We start from the raw sequence: 23,866 nt of genomic DNA, 5'->3' as shown, positions 1-23,866 counted from the left end.
CAGTGTGGCATTTTGCCTATCTCTCCTCGGCCTTTTCTGTCTTCATTAAAACCTCTATCGCCAGAAACACAGTAAGCAAGCGCCACCTAGCTACACGCGTCGTTCCCTTCAACCCCCCCCCCCCTGCTCCATCGTGACCTTGTCCCTCGTTCTAAACGGACCTTTTTTTTTTTTTTCTTAAAAAAAAATGAACCGAAGTCAACGTTTCGCTTATCGGGTGTCGTCGCATCGGGAAGGCGAAGTTTCTCTTGGAGGTAACTAACGGGAGTGTGCTTGTCTCGTCTTCGTCCTTTCCTTGCCATGCGTGCTGCCGCCAGCCTGTCCGGGTGCCCCATTGCCGCCATGGAGAAGCTGGCTCAGAAGGAACAGAAGAACGTCACCAAACACCCGCCCTCCACCTCCAGTCCCGGTAAGCACTATACCTCTTCTCCTCGCTTAGGGGGAGCAGTTGCTTCGTAGCAGAATCATACCTCTAATCAATAGATTCCACAGCCGCCAACGAGGCGCTGTATCTTGAATGCCGAGCCGCGATTTGAGTTTGTGCACCGAGTGTCGCGAGATCAGTAAGTCACATGTTCCCGCGTCGTTAACTCGGTTCGCGCGAAGTGATTCGTTATAAGACTGAAAGCCAAGTCAGCGTTCAAATAATTTTTCTCTGAGAAAGGCCGACATACTGGCAGCGGAACGCCGTAGTCTGGAATCAACAATCTTTAATCCAGTCCAAGTCGTTCTCTCTGTTGGAACGTACGCCACTTTTTTTTTTTTTTTTTTTGCATTTTTGGCGCCACACAATTGCGGCCGCTGTGGCCGAGGTCAAACCCAGGACCTCGTGCTCGGCAATGCAACGCCATAACCACTGATATACCACTGCGAGTGCTCACGATTTTAGGAGCAGAGGTGGTTACTTACTCTCCGTTATGGTCTGCTCTTTTTTTAATTTTTCGTTTGAAGTGTGAATGCTGGATACGAAATGATCAGGTGCAGTGCTTCATGTCACGTGACTGAATCGCGCGCGATCGCGTCGGGCGCGTGAATTCTCAGCGTAAGCGGAGCGAACTGTATATCGACGCTCGTCTGGACCAGTCGATGTGCGATCGAGCCGTGCTAGCTGACCCTTGCTTTCTCTCCAACGCCTCAGCGCCGTCGGACCGCGTGCTGCGGCCCATGTGCTACGTGAAGCAGCTGGAGCTGCACGATTACAAGTACCCGGGCTACGTGCCCACCACGACGCCGCGCACCAACCTGGCCAAGGAGCTGGAGAAGTACAGCAAGCCGCCGCCTCCGGAGTACGCGCACCACTTCTTCCAGCAACAGCAGCAGCATCAACAGCAGCAGCAGCAACAGCAGCAGCAGCACCATCAGCAGCAACCACCGCCGCCGCCGCACCAACAGCCGCCGCCGCCTCATCATCAGCAGCAGCCGCCGCCGCCGCCGCCACACCAGCCTCCCCAACAGCCACAGCAGCAGATGAGTCCGGTCCCGAACCGGCCCATTGCGCCCAAGCCCAAGGACCAGATGACTGTCACGGTCAAGCAGCGCCTCTCGCCATCGCCTCCACTGGTGAGTGAGTGAGTGAGTGAGTGAGTGAGTGAGTGAGTGAGTGAGTGAGTGAGTGAGTGAGTGAGTGAGTGAGTCGGATGGTGACTGAAGTTCGCGAGCAAGTAGGACTATGAGTGAGTGAATGAGTCCTTACATGAGCGAACGCGTATGAGTGACTGAGTTGTTAGTGCGCGGGATAGTTAATGGAGTGAGTGAGTGAGTGAGTGAGTGAGTGAGTGAGTGAGTGAGTGAGTGAGTGAGTGAGTGAGTGAGTGAGTGAGTGAGTGAGTGAGTGAGTGAGTGAGTGAGTGAGTGAGTGAGTGAGACAGTGAAAGAACATAAGTGCATAGGTTGTTGATTAGGTGAGTGAGTGTGCAAATTAGCCAGTTAGTAGGGAGCACGCCTATGGGTGAGGGAGCGTGACATTCAAGAGTCATAGCTTGAGTGATTGGTTAATGAGTGATTGCGCGAGCGAGGGAGGGTGAGTTACGAAGTAATTGGGTAAGTGAGACGCGAGCAACACCCACGCTGACTGCGACACGCCTTCCTCTCTCTCCGACCGACAAGGAGCAGCCGCCCGGCGTGGTCGGCATGGGGACAGCGGCGGTGAACCTGTCCAAGAGGCAAGAGGCCCTCGGGGACCTTCCGCCCGCTCCCCCATCCGGGGTGAGGCACATCCACCCGGCCCTCGACTTGCCTCTCGTCCCTAGGCACAGGTGGGCATTGACGCACACGTGGTATGAGCGCTAGAGCATGCACCGAACACGATGGCACGTGAGAGCGTTCCCGCGACCCCATGGCAGAAGCAGCACTAAACCTTAAGAACACTGAAGACGGACGTAGACGGTGCGCTCTGTTCCCAACTGACGTTTATCTGAATCATATGCACGCATATATCTTATCGTGATAAAATGTAACAGCAGTCATGTACCAAACGAACATTACTAGGAAACAAAACGAAAAACAAGAAGCGTTGTGTCCAGTGGCGTAGCCAGATATCCTTTTTGGGGGCAGGGGGGGAGGGGCACGCCCTTGGCCCGGTATGAAGAAGGTGAAGGAGTAAGGGAAGCGAGCTTGGGCAGGCCGCATACTAGCCCTAAAATTTCGGGTGGCGCACGTGCCCAGTGTGCAACCGCCGCCCTCACCCAACCCCCTGCCTCACCCGCTAGGCTACGCCACTGGTTGTATCCATGTCTTCTTTCAATTATGCTCCTCGCACAGTTATTTCGCAAGGTCGATGTTCTAACCAATGTTAGCGCGTTTAGAAAGTCACTTGGTCCGACCATTCTTTCAGTAAGCTTCGTAATTAACTTTCTGAATTACCTTAAGACATTCAAACCTCTTAAGTATAATCCCTGAGGAAGTCGAGGAATGATCGCTGAGTGTTTGTTCATAGGAGGAAAATGAACAGCGCCTGCTGTACCGGTGCAGCCATTTCTCGCTCTCTCTTGAACAGGAGCTATCCTCCAAACAGCGTTGTTGGTGAATACAAGAAAGACTAGCATTGACGAGCGCCTTTAGGCGACAAAGCCCGTTGAAGTAAGACGGAAATCAGTGATACTAGATATTCTCATCGCTCCGTCCACACTTCTCACGTGGATTAGTGGCGCCCTCCTAGTGCGGACCTCTGAGCCAAAGCAGAGCAGAAGCGCCCGACAAAGCATGGCCTGCGAGATTGCCGGCGCAGCTACGTAAGAACGTCCGTTTGGCGCGGCCAATTCGAACTAATGTGCGGTCCCTTCAGTCGCGATTTCTTTGCCAATACACTGCGATGTTCAGATCGGTCTAAGGTTTGCCTTAGGCGAAAAAGAAAAAAGTCTCGCGACGGCGTGCGACAGTTGTCGAGTGGCAGACCTGTTTGTCGCAACGGTCGCGATGCGTTGGGCGCCGCAGTCTGTCCCCGGCGCTGGGTGGCCCCCAGCAGCAGCAGCAGCAACCGCCCCAGCACCCGCACCACCAGCCCGGCGGAGGCGGCGGTCTGTATCGCGGCGCTGGTCCTCCTCCGCCCGAGGAGCAGACGGAGCCCGTGGACTTCTCGAGGGGCGGGCCGGAAGGGTTTCCCCCGTACCCCCCGCCTTCGTCCCTGCACAGTCCCCCTCCTCCGACCAGGGACCACCTCCAGCCCCTCGCCGGGAGGCCCCCCGCCGGCTCCGACTACGCGGACAAGGACAGGTGCACACCCTGCTCCGCCCCCCACACCCGTGATCCGCGAAGCCGTATCGTGCTCCCCTACTAGTGAAGGGGATCACGGTCACTGACCTAGTCTGATGTATAATCCTAAACATCGGATTATACGTCAGACTTGGTCAGTGACCGTGATCCCCTTCATTTCCATGCCTGACCAGACGAACTTTCGTCGAACCCTTGATTATGTCCCCTACCAGTGTTGCGACTCCCTTTCTTTTCCTGCGAGGGTTTCGCTGAAACGCCAATCGGCATTAGCGAGAGTCTGCTAAGCTTAATTGTGGATTAGCCACGAAAAAAATATATCAACAATGATTGCGGTCACCCACGTGTGGTAAACATGCATAAGGAACAAAATTATTCGCAGCAAGGTGGAGATGAAGTGACAAGCAGTGATAAAGGGATGGCGTAGGCCAGCTGGCCAACGTTTCGACAAAAGTACCTGTCTTTTCTTCCAACGTCTGCTTGTCTAAACGTTGGAAGACGATTGTTCCCTTACTGAAACGCGGGTTCCGGGCTAAGGCCCGGAGCCTTCGTCCACTACTGTTAACTACACGCAAGGAAGTATCTCATATATGAAAAGGCATGTTTAAATCTTGTAAAATTGTATGGGCCAAAGTTCACACCTACAGTACATCTTAATGGGCTCATCAAGAAAAGTTTAAATGCGTTAGAATAAATTAAATGTGTAGAAAAAGTTGCGCAAACAATCGTTTCCTTTAAAGAGAGATGTATAGAGAACTAGTTTCACCACTTTCTTTTTTCCTTGGGAAAATTTCGCTATAAACAAGCATTCAAAATCATCTAAAATCCTGCACATGCTTTTCTGAACCTGCTGAAATTATTCCATCCGCAAAGAGCGCGTTTTCAAAGCTAAACCAGTCAAAAATCCTCCAGATTATGTGGAAAATACGCCAAGATGGCAACACTGTCCCCTAACCTATAGCCTTCTGAGCGAACGAAGACTACGCAATATGCGTTTTCTATTAGAGTGTTTTAGTTGAGCGTCTTTACGGTACGCTCCGCTCCGAGCGGCCCCGCTAAGCCACAGCGGAGCGGCGGGCGATTTTCACGTTTTAGTTGCACGTTTAGCGTAGCGGAGCGGACCTTTCGTAGTTGCAGCGCCCCCTGGCTAAATTCAGGGTAATGAAAGAAAATAAAAACACTTTATGATCACTCTTATACCGTAAAACGTATATATGTATATATATAACTTGTTTCTCCATGAAGTCTCTAGACGTGCGCTTGTAATGTGTTACCGGTCCATTTTATCCAATGGAAAATAAAGCGCTGTCTTGGGGAACGCCACGTGTTAGCCAGCGCGCTTGCTTTCGGCATCCAATCCAATCCGTTCTGACACCAACGCTAGCCAAAGTGCTGCTCGGCACGCTCCGCTCAGGCAGCTTCTAAGCGGACCGTGTTCCTCGCTCCGCTATCCCGCTTACGGTTAAGCGGACGGCGCATGCGCATTCGCGCTTCCGCTCCGCTTAACTGCTTAGCGGAGCGTAAACGCGCTCAACTAAAACACTCTATTATTCGAAGACGATTGGGAAGTATCGCGTAGCTCCGACGCGCGTGCCAATGTCTGCGACCCAGAGAACCACCACCTGTATTAAGGCGACCTTCCATACAATTTAGAAGAAAGGGGGTTAACCGAGGCGCCCAATGTTTATTAATCAAAAGAAGCCAACAAACAAAGACACAAAAGACAACAAAGCGGAAATTACTTGTACTTACTGATTGAATTAAAGAAATGATAAATAAATGGCAATGAAAGTGGGTCAAAAAACAACTTGCCGCAGGTGGGGAAAGATCCCACGTCTTCAATGCTTACGCGAGCATCGCGCGAGTAATGCGAACGCAGCGCTGTGTCCTGCATGCCTTCTCTCGTGCCGTGCGCTTCTTTGCACTTAATCTGTTAACCCAGAAAATAAGTCGTCTTGCGAGGAACAGGTGGCTCATTTCGGATCTACTTTCTGCTTACGGCCACCCACTCGATCTCGGCCATATGCACCCTGCGACTTTAACGCGTGCGATATTCTGATGGTACACTGCAGGACCACGTAGTTGACTCGAGCTTACACATATCCATCACGGATCCAGCTCTTGCGCGTCGTATATTGCGCGTTAGCTTCGGTCATTCTCCAAAATTCAACTCGCAGGCGATTACGTACAATATTCTTCTCCCATGTGAAGTCAGATAAATGGGGAACTGCACATGTAAGAGGTCTAATCGTATTCTTTTCGTCATCTTTCGCGGAAATCGTCGAGGGTAAGTGGTTTCTAAAACGTGGCGGCCATGACATATTTCCGGCTCCGCGATCACTTCCGGCGCATGCAGTGCGCTAAAGCATGGCCTTGGAGATATGCGTCTGTTACTCACGGGAAACCGTCTATTTAACCTAGACAGTTGCGATGTCACCTAGACAGTTGCGGACGACGAAAGCCACAGTGAAGGGTGTTTCAAATGCCGCGAGATAACTTCAAAACGCAGGATGCAGCATCGACCTTCCAACCTTCCACGCGGTGTTATATCTTCATATTGTGTATTTCAGCAAAAAAAAAATGTTTTTATTAAAAAAAAAACACACAGGCACTTTGTCCACGTACGTAGAGATACTGCTTTCAACATTTAACCGCTGAAGCAGGAAGCGCCGACTCGCACCACAGCTGGATTTGAACGGCAATAGAAACAAGCGTTTTACAAAAGGCATAGCAGTGACGACGCCAATGATAGACTTTCCATCGATGTTGCCACCACTTACCTTCTGTTGCAATATGTTTCGTTCACATTCCGCTGGCTCTCTGTCCCGCTTTCACCTGCGTAAATGTAGCCTCTTTTTGATGTTGTCGTTGTTTTGTTGTTCGTTTGTTTAAAAGTCCCACAACATGCACCAAAACATGCCGCGCGTGAACTCGTCAGTTTGCATAACGCCTTTGCTTGTTATTGATTCGCACTACAGGATTCGATTGCTTCCTCTTGCATTACAGGTTTTGCTTCGCAGAATTTGCTTATCAGTAAGCTATAGCATTTTCTTTCTTTTATAGCTTTTGGTACGTTTTTTTCGAATTTCATGAAAGGCTAACGCAGTATTATTCTTTCTATTCGCCGTTAAGCATACTTCCTGCGACCATTCCAAATGCTCCGCAGTGCAAATGTTTCTCATCCTTCCTGCGCGTTCATCCTTTCACCATGTCACGGTCGAAAGAACACGCGACACAATGTGCATACACCTGCCGTCATACTTGCCTATAACGAGGGACAAATCCGCTTGACTGCTGAGTTCAACAGAGCTCCACAGGGTAACGAAACGCATAAGAAGCGCATTTCGAAAGAATGTTCCGCTTTATATCAAGGCTCTCTCATCACAGACCTCAATCTATCCCTATTCATAAGAAAGCAAAACGAATCAAATCATGTTTATTTTTTCCATAAAGAAATGGAGGGAGGCCTGAACAAAAAGTGAAAGCTAGTTCACTTGACGAAGGTTCAGGCCCCCGTTTACATGCCAGGCAGCCGTGATGACCAGGGGATAGAATTCACTTAGTAATACAATTCATTCGTAATTATTATACAAGTGTGATACAAGCACAGGTATGAGTAACATAAAGGAATGCAAAAGAGAATAGAAAGCATATAACAATGTGAATGAGTGTAATTTGAGAAAATTGTGCAAAATATACACAATACAAATACAAGGTGTCCTACAGTTGCATAACAAAAAAAATGTGCGTAAAGCTTCTTTATTTACATTTTTCTATCGCAAACTCGTTCCCATGCAGATAACTCTCATGCAACAGCTGGTTAGGCCAGCATAACGAAAATATGGACTACAGGAAGAAAAACTGGTCGACTGGCTGGTCAAACCCACTGGTCAAACCAGTTGATATGCCCGAACAAGCCCCGAAAGATAACGTGTTAATAATCAGTTTAAGCGTGTTCGTGCTAAGTAGGACGGAGACTGCGCTGCCAGGATATTATTGTCTCAGCATTTCATGCATGTGTCGCTAGAAATTTAAAATAACGTTGCAAAAAGTAGCCTTGACGCTTCACTGAAGTGCAAAGCCACCTCCTCGAAATTATCACGTAGCACGGTGCTCATTTCCAGATCATACTGATTCGCGCAGAAGGCTTGTTTGTTTACTATCTCTCACGATCGAACTTTCTTTTGTCGTCTTTCAGTTTACCTGGATGCGGCCTTCAAGAGCGACCTCCGATGCAAGGGCCCCATCAAGAGCTGAAGTAAGTCCCGCGGACATCCGACTATAGTTCTAGCCGACGAGGTACCGCGGTTTCACAGTTGCGTTGAGTTAAGTGCCGAACTCACTCAAATGTCTTCACCGCCCACGACACAAACCACGCATGCGCAGTACGCATTCGGAATGGTCAAACAGATCACTGATGGAGCAAAAGCACGCAGCTGTAGAGTTTATACTGACCCTAAAGAAACGGAAAAAAATAATAATTTGCAATATGAAAGATCATGCAGATCCCACGCACTGTGGGAATCGATGTAAGCGAAGCTTTCCGTGCTGGATGCTTTGACTGACGATAATTAGCGGTGATGTTGACGGCTATAAGCTTAATTTCTTCAACATTTAGGATAACACGAGAGTGGTGACTTGATGTTTAACGTTACCTTGCGTGCACCACTGCTGTTTGTCTGCGTAGTACACAGAACGCAACAGGGAGAGGTGTTTGCTTGAAGCGTTGTTGTGCGCCATATCTTATAGCCTCTGAGAAGGTTGAGCGTTGTCATTGCCTCACATGGCACATCGCATTGTGGCAGAAGTATTAGACTTGAATTGGATTATGGGGCTGTACGTGCCAAAACCACACTCGGATACTGAGGCATGCCGTGGGGCGGACGGACTCCGGATTCATTTTGACACCGTGATGTTCTTTAACGCGTCCCAAATCTAAGCGCACGTGGGTGTTCTATTTCGCCTCAGTCGAAATGCGGCTTCCGCGATTGGGATCAAATCCACAACCTCTAGCTATGCCATAGCCGCAAAGCCAATGCGGTGGGCACATAAGTGCTGATTTGACGGTCGAACGCTTCCGTATTGTCTCCTGGACCCTGCGGTGCGCTTTAATTAATGCGGTTCTGCTTCTGCACGACCTGCGTAAGTTGCCTGCTTGACATAATTGCATGGCGTTTATTTTTCAGAAATAGCAGCAACGTACTGTACCGTACCTTGAACTTCAGCTTATCCTGCTCCCGCGCAACCGCTGTCGTACAGTAGTGAGGTTTCCTTGCCTCCTCACGTCACGTCCGCCCTCTCTTATATGAGTACTGCCTCTTCTCCTCCCTTCTCTCTACATCTCCTCTGGGCTCGCACCTTAGTAGAAAGGGAAGCACTGCAGTGCGTCTGAGGGGAGTCACGGATCATTGCTGCTGCAAAGAGGCTAAAGAGGTCCCCCGCCAGGGAGCTGTAGAGGGCATTGTGCTCATTCGACGCGGTGGGGTGAAAACGAGTTTCTCCTGTCGCCTTTCCTCGCTGACTCGCGCCTGTCATTTATATACACGCTACGAACCACCCCCGACGCGGTGTACGCGACAGCAGCAGCCCACAGCAGCAGTGGGAAAGTCGAAGGAAGAGGCAAAGAAAGCTTCGCTTTAAAAAGCTACTCGCATCATGAGGAGTGACTTGGTAAGCCCAAAAAGACGCAAAAACGAAAGACGGGTGGTGACGTCGTCCAGTTGCCGCATCAACTGGTCGTGACATCACGGATTTTGGCGCCGTCCACTCAGGCCCAGTTATTTTAAAAGCAAAGCTTTCTTTCCCTCTTCCTTCGACTTTTCGCTGCTGCTGCTGCTGCTGTGTGATACACCGCGTGTATCAGAGCGTGTGTATAGATAACAGTAGCATGGCAGAGAGGAAAGGCGACAGGAGAAAGTCGTTTCCACCCCACCGTGTCGAATGTGCACAATGCCCTCTGGAGCTCCCTGGCCGTCCCCACATTAGCCTCTTGACATCTGTAATCATCCGTGGCCCCCCGCAGAAGTACTGCAGGAATTGCAGGGCTTGCCTTTCTGCTAACGTGCAAGTCCACAGGGAAGCTAGAATGGTAGAGAGGAGGGGTAAAAAAGGCAAAAAATTGGTAGAAGCGATGCAGTCGCGAAACGAGTGAATAACAGCCTTGCCATTCTTTGCCCGCAGTTCCCAAACAAAAGGGGTTGGGGTGCGGGGGGGTGCGAGGCATAGGGAAAAGGTGACGTGAGAAGCAAGGAAACGCCACTATTAGACACGACAGCGGTTGCGGGCAAACGGAATAAATTTAAGTTGAATGCACGGTACTGTACGTTTCTATTTCTGAAAAATGAACACCATGAAAATTTGTCACGCGGACAACTTACACAGGGCGTGCGGAAGCAGAGCCGCATTAAAGCGCGCCGTAGGGTGTATGCGACACTGCGGAACCGGTCACACGTCTAATCAACACTTATGTGCCCGCCACAGTACCTTTGTGACTATGGCATTGCTCGAGATCGCGGGTTTGATCCCCACCGCGGCAGCCGCATTTCAAACGGGGCTAAATAAAGAACACTCGTGCACCTAGATTTAGGGACGCGTTATAGAACACCGCGCTGCCAAAATAAATCCGGAGTCCGGCGCTACTCTGTGCCTCATAATCCGCCATTATTGTTTTCGCACGTACAGCCCCAGTGTTCGATTAAAGTTTAATACTTCTGCCACGATGCCATGTGCGACATGAGGCAATAAATATGCTCAACTCTCTCAGAGGTTATGAAGTATGGCGCGCAGCAGCTCGTCAAGCAAACACTTTCCCCTGTGTGTTCTGTGTACTACGCAGTCAAACAGCAGTTGTGCACGCAAGGTAGCACGGTAACGCGGATTTATTTTTTACTACTGGAACTAACCGTGGGAGTGTTAGTCAGTGCCACCACTCACAAACTTTGGCGGCGGATGTGGAACATCCTTTATGGCGCAGGCAACACGAGTACGTAACCTTTCTTTGTGTGAAGGTAGCTGGTCAATAAGCCTACACATGCTACTTGAAGGCGTCATTGTGGCCGGATTCGAGACCCTCGTTATGTAATGAACGAGAAGAAAGGGAGTTAACCGAGGGGTTTGATTTGTATTTCTCATATCATAAAAAGCCAACAAACAATGAGACCAAGGACAACATAGGAGAAATTACTATTACATACTAATTGAAATAAAGAAATGATAAATTAATGGAAAATGAAAGTGGATGAAAAAACAACTTGCCGCAGGTGAGGAACGATCCCACGTCTTCGCATTACGCACGTGATGCTCTACCAATTGCGCTACTGCGGCGCCGTTTTCCCGCCCACTTTCCTGGGTATTAATGTTTTACTGCTTGAACTAACCCTGGGAGTGCTCGCCAGCGCCACGACTCGCAAGCTTTGGCGGCGGATGTCATGATCATGATGATGATTTGTGATAATTCCTGAATCATGGTGATGAGTTGTTGGCATCCCCTTTGAAATGGGGCGGTGACAAATAGTCACCTAGCCTGCTTGATTTATTCACGTATGCTATACATGTTTTTCATTCTCGAACGTTTGTATACATTTCTTTATACTTTTTTCTACTTCAAATCTTATCTATCTAACATGTACCGCTACCCATGCATGTAACAGATCCGATCGTATCAATCTCTTCCTTGCTTTTTTTCCCACCAATACATTAAAGGCCTCTTGCTTATCTTGTCCGGTGACCTGTTGATGCTTCCGGCCACTTTAATTGCAAACGCTTCTGTAACTTTTACCTAACCTACGGGTCTCACGGAATGAATGCCTTCGCATTCCATTAGGATGTGCTGAGTGGCTTCCGGATTTTTGCCGGAAGAAAAAGGAGGATTTTTTGCCCTCCAGAAAAGCTGCTGCCCGTGCCGCGAATCGACGTGCAACCGGTGTTGCTACACTATCGCTAAAGTGTATTCCGTCACGCACAAAAGCGCCTTCGCGGCCTGCTCGATGCACTTCCCGGTTGATTGTCAATGACCGTAAAATTCACTGCCTTAGCTAGCTAAGGCAGTGAATTCCAGATCTTCCTGTTTACTGCAGGCACTGCTCTTTCAGTTGCATACCCCTGCCTTTCAACCTCTGGCACCGCGCACACTGAGATTTGAACTTCGTTTCAAACATTCCGCAGGTCGCTAAACCATTTGGCTATTCGCTTCGCGATCCCTGTCCCCCCGTCCTTGCAGCATATCAATCACACAACCCGTTGTCCCCACTAGGTGCTTGTCCTCCATTGTGTCCCCCACGTGTTGCTTGGCTTTCGCTATCACAATTCCCTAAGCCCTTGACAGTGTCATGGCGCGCCATCCTCATGGCCTCTCTGCTACTGCTAAAGCTCAATTCGTTTGTGCTTTGAAGAACGATTCCAGTAACGAATTCAAAGTTCGAGTCACCGCAGTTTGCCAGGTTACTTACCAGGTATTGAGGTTTCGTCTGTCGAAACGGGTGTGACCGTACCATATCAACATTTTCACCGCGGACCCTTTTCCCTGCCTCAGCCTGTTTTCTTTTCTTTCTCAAACGCGACCTTACCTTTTCCACACGCCCATTACTGGGGCGCCTGCATGCTTTCACCTATTTCCAACTATTTACCCCTCCATCGTGCAGCTACCCGAGTTCTCCCGAAATGAAATAGAGGGTAGGTGGGATAGAGGAGAGGAGGAACTGAGGGCGCCCAATCGGAGTCGCCACATTCGGCCCTCCAAGAACTATATAACCAGCAGCAGGCTCTGCGGGACACGCACTGTAGGGGGTTTCATTAGCTCGACTACCGCATTCGCTGCACGACGGACAGGTCGCCGGGAGTGTAGGGCCCTATACCAGGAGTGCGTACGCGTGCGGGCAGACAGCCATGCAGACCCGGTCCCGCACCAGCCGCGAACGCGACGGCATGCCCGCTCGCCCTAGCCGCCTTGCAGCAAAGAGGCGCTGCCCGTGCTGCGACGACGGCCTGACCAATAACGTGACGGGAAACGTTTCCTTGAAACGCAGTCTGTCCGGCTGCCCGCGAAGCACCAAGCCCAAGAAGGCCGCCGCCGGACGGGAGGACAAGCCCGACGCCGAGCCGCTGCGGTGAGTACACACGCCGCTTGCATTCTGTATCACTCGGTTCGCAGTTCTCGATTAGTTGAACGTCTGCGCAGACTCGCATAAACGTAGAGTTATGCGAGTTATGCCAAAGGGCCATTCGCCTTTGGAACAATATTCCTAACGCCATCGCTTGTGAGAGTGACCAGGAAAATGTCCGGCATCTTCTAACAACGCCTTTTTCAAACTCTACGTAACCTAGCGTGCTATTTTTTCTTGAGTTTCCCGTTATTATTGTGCTACTACCCCTCGCTCGCTCTGTAATCTTATTGGTTATATTTTACTTTGTGAAAGTTCCTTGTGCACTTGCCTCTAGCGTTCAAAAACATTCGGTTTGTCCTTTGTACAATTTTAACACCACATTGCTGTATGTTAGCGCATTTCTCACAGTGTATTTTTTGTATATGCATTCGCATATGTACTCTAATTATTGTATAATCTTTGCGTGTACTCTCCCCCCTTACCCAATGCCTCTAGGGACCTGTAAGGTTTCTTTAAATCAATCAATAAATAAATACATGAGCCAGCTCTGGCTGCAAACCTATGGTCGATGCGGGAAGAATATCGCGTGGCGTTCGTGTTCGTAACGCGCCACCGTTTTGCTGCTTTGAGCACATCCTTTTTTTTTTTCCTCCTGCGGGGGCATAGGGTTTCATGCTATAGAGTACTGGAATGAAATCTCGCAATGTAGCGTACGCGTGCGGCCCTGTAGGCCAGTGGGCGAATTGTCCCTCGTACGGACTTTTCACCGCACTTCTCCTCCTCTTGGTCTTTGAACAGACGCCTTGAGGCTAAGTTTTCGCGATAAATATGTAGTAACATTTATTTCCGCGGTGTTTGAACAAATATATGCCGCAATACATTTCGGCTTGGTTAGCTTATCATGAAATTATATGTATAGGGATAGTAGCCTGCCATTACCTTCCCCTTGTCTTCGGTTTATAATAGACCATCGTTTTATAATGAACCAGCGATTCTGTCTTTTAAAATTATGGGGTTTTACGTGCCAAAACCACTTTCTGATTATGAGGCACGCCGTAGTGGAGGACTCCGGAAATTTCGACCACCTGGGGTTCTTTAACATGCACCTAAATCTAAGTACACAGGTGTTTTCGCATTTTGCCCCCATCGAAATGCGGCCGCCGTGGCCGGGATTCGATCCCGCGACCTCGTGCTCAGCAGCCTAACACCATAGCCACTGAGCAACCACGGCGGGTAATTCTGTCTTTTAAGCATCACATTGCCTGACTTACAAGATCAATACATATATGAACGTCGAATTTAGTGAACTATTCTTTCACAATTATATTCTCACTCCTTTGGAGGAAAAAGAGCCATCACCAGACGAGAAAGTGCAGGGCAAACTTGGCTTGCTTTAATTTTCGCGCCAGAGCCTTAACGCCGGTATACCAATATGGCGTCGCTGATTTTAAATTATATTCTCGTGTTTTGGCGTAGGAAACGTTCTCAAAACTTGCTAGAATGGCTCCAGGATATAACGTGAACCTCCTTTACCAATAAACAGATAAACTATAGACCCGACAACGCGTTATCAAAATACGTGACGTCACGGTAACCTGGCCTGAGAAAAAGCGTTTGCCCTCGTTTTTCTTGCGTCCCTTGTCCCTGCTTCGCGCTGTGCCACAGAATGTAAAATGGAAAACCAACTAGCCCCAACCATCACGCTTCTAAATGGGAACTTCAAGGTGGCTCCGCCATATGCCCGTCTTTTTTTTTTTTTTTCGTTTTTCCTGGCTTTACCGAGGCTCCTCCCGGGGCAAGCGAAACCGTTCTACTACTGCGGAAACATAATCCACTTAACGCGGTGTTTTAAACGTCTTAACGTTAAGCCTGAATGTTCCTTTCCACCTCCCATTGCGCGGCCTATGTCTGGATTCCTGTAAAGTTTCTTTGTTATCCTCCCCGTTACGGAGCCGCAAGTTCGCATTCGCAGAACGCAGTGAATTTACGCGCTTCGAGGCTGCCGTATTCGCTCCTACTTATTTTGTTCTGGTGATCTCTTTCTCATAATCAGTGTATGCCATTTCTCTACATGGCATCTAGAGAACCTTGCTCCCAGAAGGTGACTGCCAATTGTGGACATTAATGTCAAGCTCTTGAGCGTTGCTTTAGTTTGCAGCAGATAATCCTGAGACCTTTCGGTATACATATAGCCTGTTCAAGTCTTCCAATTCGATGTAAGTCACCTAAGCTGCAGTTTTCTCAGATATCCTTCGTTAATCCGTATCTTTTATCCTCTCTAATCTAGCATCTTGAATGCTTCTTGCAAACGTGCAGTGAGTTAAAGGAATCATGTTGCGTATTTTTCCCCGACGCGTTTTGTCGCTGGCATTCCTTCACTCGTGAATGTGAAACGTGCAACAGTGCGATCCCTGTAGTTATTTTGCAGCATACATAATAATTCACGTACACATCTTTCACTCCTTGGTTATGCAGTGTCTATACGGCCGCTTGCTTTCCCAGCTGATAACATCTCTTTTCGTTTAGTCTACAAAGTCCGTTATAGGAGTGGTTATTTATCCGGATTACTCGGTAACTTTATTGGTGACAATATAAAATTGATCTGTGGTTGTATATAGTCTCTGAAAACCTGTTCGTTGCCTGGTTAACTGAACTCGTCTTGCTCCCATTAAGCATAAAATTACCCAACAGGACATTTTATGCAGCACTGTTAGGTAACGGGTCTATGGGTGTGCGACCATGTCCTCCGAGATCTGTAGGCGCGAGCGGTGCCGTATCGTTTCCTCTTTCTGGCTTCGAAGAAGCCGGGTCTGCCACTGCCAGGTCGCTGTGACGTCTCGTCTGAACAGATTAATCTGGGTAGGCAAGAACGTTATAAACGAGATGTTTAACACGGTGGCAGCGGACAGAGGAAGAACGTAACAGCCGCAATTAACGCGCAGTGACGCAAGTTGTTGTGCGGAGTAGTAAATCTGCCCCCCACCCTTTTCAGACTGTGAGGTTGAAAGCGTCGCTAGTCGAGGACCGGAGAAGCAACGCGTTCAAACAACACCTCCACGCGAGCCGCATAAATGTGTACACTTTTAATTACATGTTGTTTAGGAAGGCGGAAGCTGACGTTTCAGCATAGCGCTACCCCTTCCTCTTAGCTGTGTACATGGTGCAGTCAACGTAAGGTGGCATCGGTAATGGTACGGTGGAAACGTTACGCTCAAGCGTTCTAATATTCGCAAACGTGATTCATGAAGAGGAGCGGCCGTGCTAAGCGTCCTCATTTCAATGTATGGGTTGTCAGCCTTTTTCCCTAGTGACATCATGGTTAAACACTCGCTGACATTGTATTGTTTAGGAGATATCAGTAATTATTCAAGCCACTTTAACTTCGTTATTAATTTTTGTTCTTAAGATGTGTCTTCTTGTGGGGGGGGGGCGTTCTCACTTTCCCATCCTCGGGTCATTTTGGGTTGCTTTTTGAGGACCTTTCAACGTTTTAAGGTTTCCCACGGAACACGTTACGGCTGTGACAATCGTCCCGAGAACAATTAAAATACGCTGCACGTAATGCAATAAAATCTCCCATGAATTTTCGCGCAGTAAAAAAGATAAATAAGTTGCAATAAGCGTGACCCTCTACGGCACACAAAGCAGTGCCGTTGCCCTGTTTCTCGGATGATTCACTCGTATCCTCCTATGTCAGGCAATGACGCGGGTTAGATTGCAGTGGAAGGGACGCCCCCAAGTTGCACTAAGAAATTCGAATCGGAGAAAGCTATCAAAGACCGAACAAGCTGAGCTTCACTGCCGAGTAACTGCATGAGCAATACTCATTGAGGTGTTCGGCGTAGCACGGATAATGGAAAGTTTTGGCTTGTGCGTATATATAATATTATTTACGCGATACCATATACGTCAATAGCAGCTCTGGTGGGGTGAACAGCAACACCACCTTAATTGAGACGTTGGATGCAACTAGAATACATAAAGCTCTCTTGCACTGACAAGCTTTCTGAAATTTAGTTTGCGACTTAAAAGGCGTCACTAGCAACTTAGTAAATTTAATGCGTAACGGCTGTTTTCATTCGTCTGGAATAATAGAAATCACCATAACGTTTCCGACGCCTTTGATGTTGAGCAAATCGCTTCAATATGTTGAATTGAGAAACGCGCTTAGCATATCCAAATACGTATTGCAGTTTACGGAATACGCAGACACCGAGGGTATGGAAGGCAGCAGCAGCGGTGGCAGTGAAATCTTGCTTCTTTGAAACAAAGAACGCCAGGAAAATTTTTTTTTGTGTGCTTCGTACTTTTCTTTTGGGGAGAAAGGAGCCACTAGCCATTCAAGATTAAGTTGTTGACTGCGCTTTCTGGCAAGTAACTGAGCAGCAAACAGTCAGTCGTTCCAATAGCTTTGTATCATCCGGTTGGACTCAACGTCACCAGGTGGCGCCACCACTGTCGCCGCTCACGTCTCCGGCGTTCCATAAGTGGTAATGCGCCCACAGACAAGTCTCTTTAGAGAGGTTTAGTCTGTTCGTATGCGTGTTACCCTTTACGAAATAGCGGATTGCCGTAGACGTGGGCGGTAGTAGGATGCAGTATAACAACGCTGGTAGCGATATCTTGCGGCGCTTCGTCCGCCCACATCACGTTAGAGACGTTTTGTCCAACCACCAAGCTTTAGGGACGGAACGTCGGTGATAACGTCACCGCCAACCATTTACTCTAGCAGTTAGGTTAAATGTGGAAAGTCACAGCAGTATTAGCTAAAATGCTCTCTTTTTAAATTCCGCGCCACAAAATGCATGCCGCCACCAACCCGACCGCTCGCGTTTATGCTTCCTGTGTTCGGGTATTCCGTGAACCGTGCATTATGCGGACAAGCTGAAACTCTCTTTTAATACGAAACTCTTTTAATACGGCGAGCGCAGAGGCTCAACCTAGGACATCCAAGCAGCTTTGTAAAGGGCGGTTCGTGAGTCGTGAAGAACGTTGCGTCGCCGTAACGCTCGCTCACATCGCTTTTTTTTTTTCACTAATACGCGCGCACTCACATACGCGCGCTATATCGGCTGCCTCTCATAATCCCCAGAGTCCTGCCTGACGGAAGTTTGTTTCTTGCTCTTGGGTCCTAGGTTGAGCATGTGCGTACAGTCACCCACGCTCGATTACCACTCACCTCCGACCAGCGACAGCTTTTGTTGGAAGGCAGACCGATCCCAAGGCAAAAGGTACAGCACATCGTTTCTGCATCTCTACTAATAGTTTTTTTTTTCGCTTGTTCTATATGAGAGATTGTGCAACGTGCCTATAACGCCCTTCTACATCTTGCGCGAGAAGAACCGGGAAGAATGAGGGACTCGACGTAGAGAGTTTTAGCGTAGCGGGAAAAGCCGCGACGATGGAGACATCTTGTGCCACTGTGATCAACCATAATGCGCTAGGAACTTCCTTGTGGCACACCGTTCTCATCTTCTTACAAAATCAAAGAGTGAAATGCATTCGGGGTGATTTTGTAAGCACTTTTGCAGCTGCAAGCAAGTGGAAGACAGCTTCGTGCCCAGCGCTTTTGGTCACGCGTATGGCTTTATGTGTTTCGTTATACGTGTACGCTAGTAGTTCTCCAATATACCAGAACTCTCTTATCAAGAAGCTGTCATACAAGGCCAGAAGGCACCGAAGCTAAGAAAGGGGTAAACACAACTGTCTTATGTTTAATTGAAATTTCTGTAGGAAATGTAGGGGAGCATAAAATTTTGGGTTTTTTTTACATGTGTCTCGGCGGCACGTGCAATAGGAGCTCAATCTCGAGTCTCATGACACCGCGGCTCTAACAGGGGAAAATAGTAATAGTTTCTAGTGGTTATGACTCAAATTATAGTCAAATTTATACCCGTTCTCCAGGGTGTTCGCAGCAGATCCTGCTGTAACGCTCTATTTTTTCGGGAATAAAAGTACTTAGCAATCAATCTATACGACCAAGCAGATGGAATATTCGCTGAGGTCGTATCGCAACTGGTATTAATAGGCGCACTATTACAAGGTGAGACACCGGGACATAGCGTGTATTTCTCCTGCAATGTGGAAAGATCTTAGAGCGTTTTCCACCTGAAACCTGGTGGCAAACGGCTGATGTCATCAGCTCAATGTCTGTTTGTATATACAGTAAACCCTCGTTAGAACGAAATCAGCGCGACATGAACAGCGCTTCGTTATAAGAGGCCTTTCGTTAAAATTGTAGGCTCTGCAGAGTCATAATAGAACGGAATGTAAAGTCCCACAGCACAGGAACTTGTAAAACTTATACTAAAACACATAACGCAGTCATTGGGACAGGAACTCACTTCGTTATAAGCGGTATTTTATTAAAAGCGGAGGGGCTCTAACGCATCACAGCAGAACAGGCTTGTAAAACGTATTCAAAACACACCCGCTCTCGGCAGTGAGGACATCTCAGCGCAGAAAATGTGCAGACCTCACTGAGCTGGGTTGTCATCACGCCATACAGTTAGACCGAAGGAGCTCCCGCCACGTGGTGGAGTGACCTTCGTAGGTTTATACCACTTACACCGTGGTTTACACGAAGAAACGCAAAGGGTCATCGCGCATGCATCACTGTGTGATTTTATGGCCTCGCAATGCGTACTACTCGTACTCGGCGCCACTGCACGTCGAAAAATCGTGTGTAAGATGCATGCACTGCTGTCGGGGCCCCGAAAGACTTCGGATAAAGCGATTTCATTATAACGAGGGCTTACTGCACCAAGTTTCATTTCCTATGGATGCTGGAGCCTTGCTTGAATAACGCCCGCTTTGTGTGCTGTAACGTGACTAACATGCTTCTCGCTTTGTGAACTCTCAATGTGTTGACCTCTAACAACGCACGGTCTAGAGCTTGACTAACCATAACTATGCTTTTTTTCTTTTCCTTCCACTCCTTAACTATCCTCGTGTCTGTATACCGCACGACACCCTCCTCCCTAAACTAACAACCCCACTTGTGTCTTCGTTTCCCGTACGAACCCTACAGCTGTCCCATCCCGGGCTGCGATGGCTCAGGACACGTGACTGGAAAATTTCAATCTCACCGAAGGTACCGTGTCGCTCACGTTCTCTCCTTGCTCTTTCTCAAGCATGCAGTGTTTGTCAAAAGTGCACAAGCCGCCGCGCACGTTGCGAAAAATATCGCCGAGCCACATCGGGCTTCTGGGGCACGCCTGTCACCTTGAAAGCTTTTAAATGAGTACTAGCATGGCATTTTCAACTTTATATACCTTGCGTTAAACGAAGCTTTTCCACTTTGTAAACATAGAAAAAAAAAAATACAGTCAAGCCTCATGGCGCCCTTAATATGCCGTAATCTACGAACCACTTTCGGTTTCGTTTCCCATGAGGCATATGTGTCATGACGCATAAAGTGGTCACCCGCCGTGGTTGCTCAGTGGCTATGGTGTTGGGCTGCTGAGCACGAGGTCGCGGGATCGAATCCCGGCCACGGCGGCCGCATTACGATGGGGGCGAAATGCGAAAACACCCGTGTACTTAGATTTAGGTGCACGTTAAAGAACCCCAGGTGGTCGAAATTTCCGGAGTCCTCCACTACGGCGTGCCTCATAATCAGAAAGTGGTTTTGGCACGTAAAACCCCATAATTTAATTTTTAATAAAGTGGTCACGTGGGAGCAGAAAAGCGTGATGTTGTGGCACTCGCTCCAGCTCACGTTGTCTGCTATGGCGCTACTCGTTGCAAAGTCTGATGTAGCTGCACAGAGGCAAGTCAGTGCTGATACATATTTTGGAAGTTGTACAAACACTACCGAACACTCCTCGCACGTAAAACAACGGCACGCAGAGATAGATTCACTGAAGTGGTGTAGTAATAAGGCTACGTGCGATGGTGTGCTCACATAAAAAATTTAATAGTGCAGATCGCTTTTATTTTGGCTACGCGTGCGGCAGCAGCAGCGATCGCAGTAGCTGAGCGAGCCGGTATATTATGACGTCACGATACGTTCACCTCCCTGGTACCGAAACTAGTTCAAAACTAGTTCGAAACTAGTCCAAGAAACAAGTATTGTAGTAAATTCTTCAGAGCACTCTGATGCTTGCCAGTATGTTTCCTGCGGTTGTTTCGGCCTTCATTTCACGCGTCAGAAAGCCAAGAAAAAAAAAGTGGCGGTCGAGAATGGTATGTCAGTGCTCCTTTAAGATAACCCTAAAGAGAAATGATAAGGCAAGCACGACAGAACATGGAAACTGCATGTTATCATACATGACCCGTCGCGTTCCAGCATAACGCTTACGATGTCATCGATCGTAGCTGTAAATAACGATTTGTTGTGTTGCGCAGAATCGAGTAATTGCAGCAGGGATCAGTGAAATCAGGAAATATTAGCCACAAGCTTCTGCTTCTGTATAACAGGCCGCGAGCTATCGCATCGTAACGTAAAACGAGAACGAGGCACCGATATAGGAGAGCGTTTTGAATACAGCGCTCACGTACGACCGAAACTGAAACTTGCCTCTGGGGACAGCGCGTGCTCCTATCAACTGCTGAAGCGCTGTTGCCATCGCAAGGCAATCATGGCGCTGGCGTCGTATTTACAAAAGTCAGTGGAGACGGGTGTTGTTGTCCGTCTTGTGTGTCTGTGTTTTTAAACCGTGTTTAAGCTGCTGTGTCGATGTTGAGGAGTTGAATCTGTGACAACTTTCGCCTACTACCGAGCCACTGTAAGTAAAAAATGCTGACCAACACTGACCGCTAACTTCGTCTCTCCGAAGTGCGCGTCTCGTCAAAACACTTCTTTATTTAGACACTCTTAGCTTGCTACTTTTATTGCACGCCTCTTAGTTGGGCTTCTTTCTTTGTCCCAACTCACGTAACGTGCTTACGTTTAGCATGCGGCATGCCTGCCCACTGTCATTTGCTGTTTTGTTGAGCGGGTCGTCTGCTTGGCTGCAGTCATTTCACTGTGCGATCATAAACAGGGAATGCATCGTCTACTAAATTCGTCAGGATATGTCTTTTACAATATTTGTCGTTTCGATGTAAATAGTATCTGTATTCCTTGAATGTGTGTAGTGTTGATTCCTCACATGCGAGTTCTTATGTGTTTGTGCTTTTCGTAGTATCCCTGCGGAAATAGGCGCCCATTGTTTCTTTTTTGATATACATATAGGAGTTCATTCGTTCAGTCTCCCTTGATATCGTTGTTTTTTATATCAAGTGACATGTGCGCTGCTCTGCAGTCTTCCTTGCTGCCCTCAAAGACAGCGTTAGCGTTATACATAAGTGTTGCACTATTTCATGTTGCGAGGTTTCAGATACTCTGTTGCCCTCAGACTAGCCATATTTTTGTTGTGTGGGTGCAGTGTGAAATAACTTGTTTTAATCGCTGAATGCTCATTCGTAATACGAGTGTCATACGGCGCACTTTTGATCGCAATCAAGCCCGCTCCGGATCGAATTTCTCGGTCGTGATTGGCTCCTTTGCGCAAAATGCGCGAGGGAGCCAATCGCAGTCGAGAATTTCGATCCGGATCCGCCCCGATCGCGATCAGAAGTGTTCGTGTGACACTGGTATAAGATCAGTCGATGGCCACAAGGCGAGCGTGCTGCCCTCTCTTCAAAATTTGTAGCAACAAGCCGAACGCTCGTGTTCGTTACTGGAACAGCAGTGAAAGAGTTTTTGACTCAACAGCTTGCCTGCTGTACGGCGAAGTTGTGTGCGCCATGTTCAGGACAACATTAAGGTATCAACCTTAAACTACTGCGCACTGACAAATCTGCTTTAAGAATCTACTTCCCGAATGTCCCGCGGGCGTGTTGCAATTTGAAATGGCGTCAGATGGCTCTTACCGAAATGCAAACGTGCTTGTAAGTACAGCAATAGGACCAATTTAATTGTCAGTTAGACTACAGTTCTTGCATATTTTCTTAAATTTTTCAGACAATTTGGAATGTGAAATGCTGCATTATGCATGCATTTAGATCCCTATGGTGGTTCTCTAACTATCCACTGTCTGCTAACAGCCATTGCCTGTTAGATCGATGGCGTCAGTTTATTTTGTTTTTATATCAAGAGGGCCACTGATCCTGTCTCAGGAACAGGGCCCAGAAAAGAACTGCTGACTCAGTCAGGAAATGGCTGGTAACTGGCTTGCAAAGCTTAGGCATTGGTCTGTGAATTCTGTACAAGTCATTTCCCTTTTGTATTTAATTATGATTTACCATTTGCCTTGTGCAGCGCTTCTGGATGTCCGCTGGCGAACCGGAGCAAGTTGAGGCATGAAGTTGTTGGTGTTGACGGAAGGCCTATTAAGACAGAAGGTGCTAGGTAAGTGTCTGTACTAGTCCTGAGCATGCCTGCGTGTTGCAGACACGAATAATAAAATGCTAAACAGAACACAGGAAGCAGAGCAACCTGATAAGGAGTCATGGGTTTTAAAAATTAGCCACAGAAAATGCAGGCACAGAAGGAATCAAAAGGACACTAAAGATGCCTCTTGTGTCGGTGTCTTGTACACCTAACTTTTCAAAGCAAGGAAGCGTTAAATTTTTATTTGTTTGTATGGGGGCAGAAATCTAGCAAGGCTAGGTGCCTGTAAGCATCAGGAAATAATGCCTTGATAACTTTCCTAAAGCTCCCTGCAATGGAAATGTAGAACATTAAAAAACGTAGCTTCAGAAAGTGTAAATTTAAAACAACCTTTGTGCACACCTTTACGACTGGTATATGAATGGATGTGTTGCAAAAAGCTTGCTAAAATGAGTATTTTTGACGCCGAAACCCGGGTGGGGGGGGGAATACTGACATTATTGATCACTGGAAATGACACTTGGCTTAGAACATTGAGTTCTTTTCCAGTAATGGCCACAAGAAATAAAGAAGTTGTGCGTGTGCTTTCAGTCCGTGATCGATTTTTATTGAACAGCAGAATACGTCAATGCACAGGCTACGCAGTGTACGCTGCTATTTGGCACTACAGAGTAAACAGTCAGCGTCATACCTTCGTCAAAATTAAAGTGCCGGGCAGACATGCTGACCACAGACAGCA

At 48.0% G+C, this 23,866-nt stretch overlaps 1 protein-coding gene across 7 annotated transcripts in view; it reads left to right on the top strand.

Moving 5' to 3' along the window:
• LOC126528194 (uncharacterized) overlaps window positions 1-23,866 on the top strand; it is a 322,242-nt gene that overhangs the window by 286,558 nt on the left and 11,818 nt on the right. For 4 of the 7 annotated variants that reach the window (XM_050176073.3, XM_050176072.3, XM_055069181.2 and 1 more), the window contains 9 exons: window positions 318-409; window positions 1,139-1,560; window positions 2,107-2,255; window positions 3,433-3,711; window positions 7,907-7,966; window positions 12,732-12,812; window positions 17,945-18,040; window positions 19,840-19,902; window positions 23,056-23,145. In XM_050176073.3, the coding sequence (XP_050032030.1) occupies window positions 318-409; window positions 1,139-1,560; window positions 2,107-2,255; window positions 3,433-3,711; window positions 7,907-7,966; window positions 12,732-12,812; window positions 17,945-18,040; window positions 19,840-19,902; window positions 23,056-23,145 (1,332 nt within the window). The remainder of the gene's footprint in view (window positions 1-317; window positions 410-1,138; window positions 1,561-2,106; window positions 2,256-3,432; window positions 3,712-7,906; window positions 7,967-12,731; window positions 12,813-17,944; window positions 18,041-19,839; window positions 19,903-23,055; window positions 23,146-23,866) is intronic. The other 3 variants (XM_050176074.3, XM_050176078.3, XM_050176076.3) reach the window with 3 other exon arrangements.

Source organism: Dermacentor andersoni, chromosome 9 (assembly GCF_023375885.2).
Source record: "Dermacentor andersoni chromosome 9, qqDerAnde1_hic_scaffold, whole genome shotgun sequence".
Classification (NCBI taxonomy): Eukaryota; Metazoa; Arthropoda; class Arachnida; order Ixodida; family Ixodidae; genus Dermacentor; species Dermacentor andersoni.
Note: the sequence above shows the minus strand (reverse complement) of the source record. Positions and strands in the feature narration are given on the sequence as shown.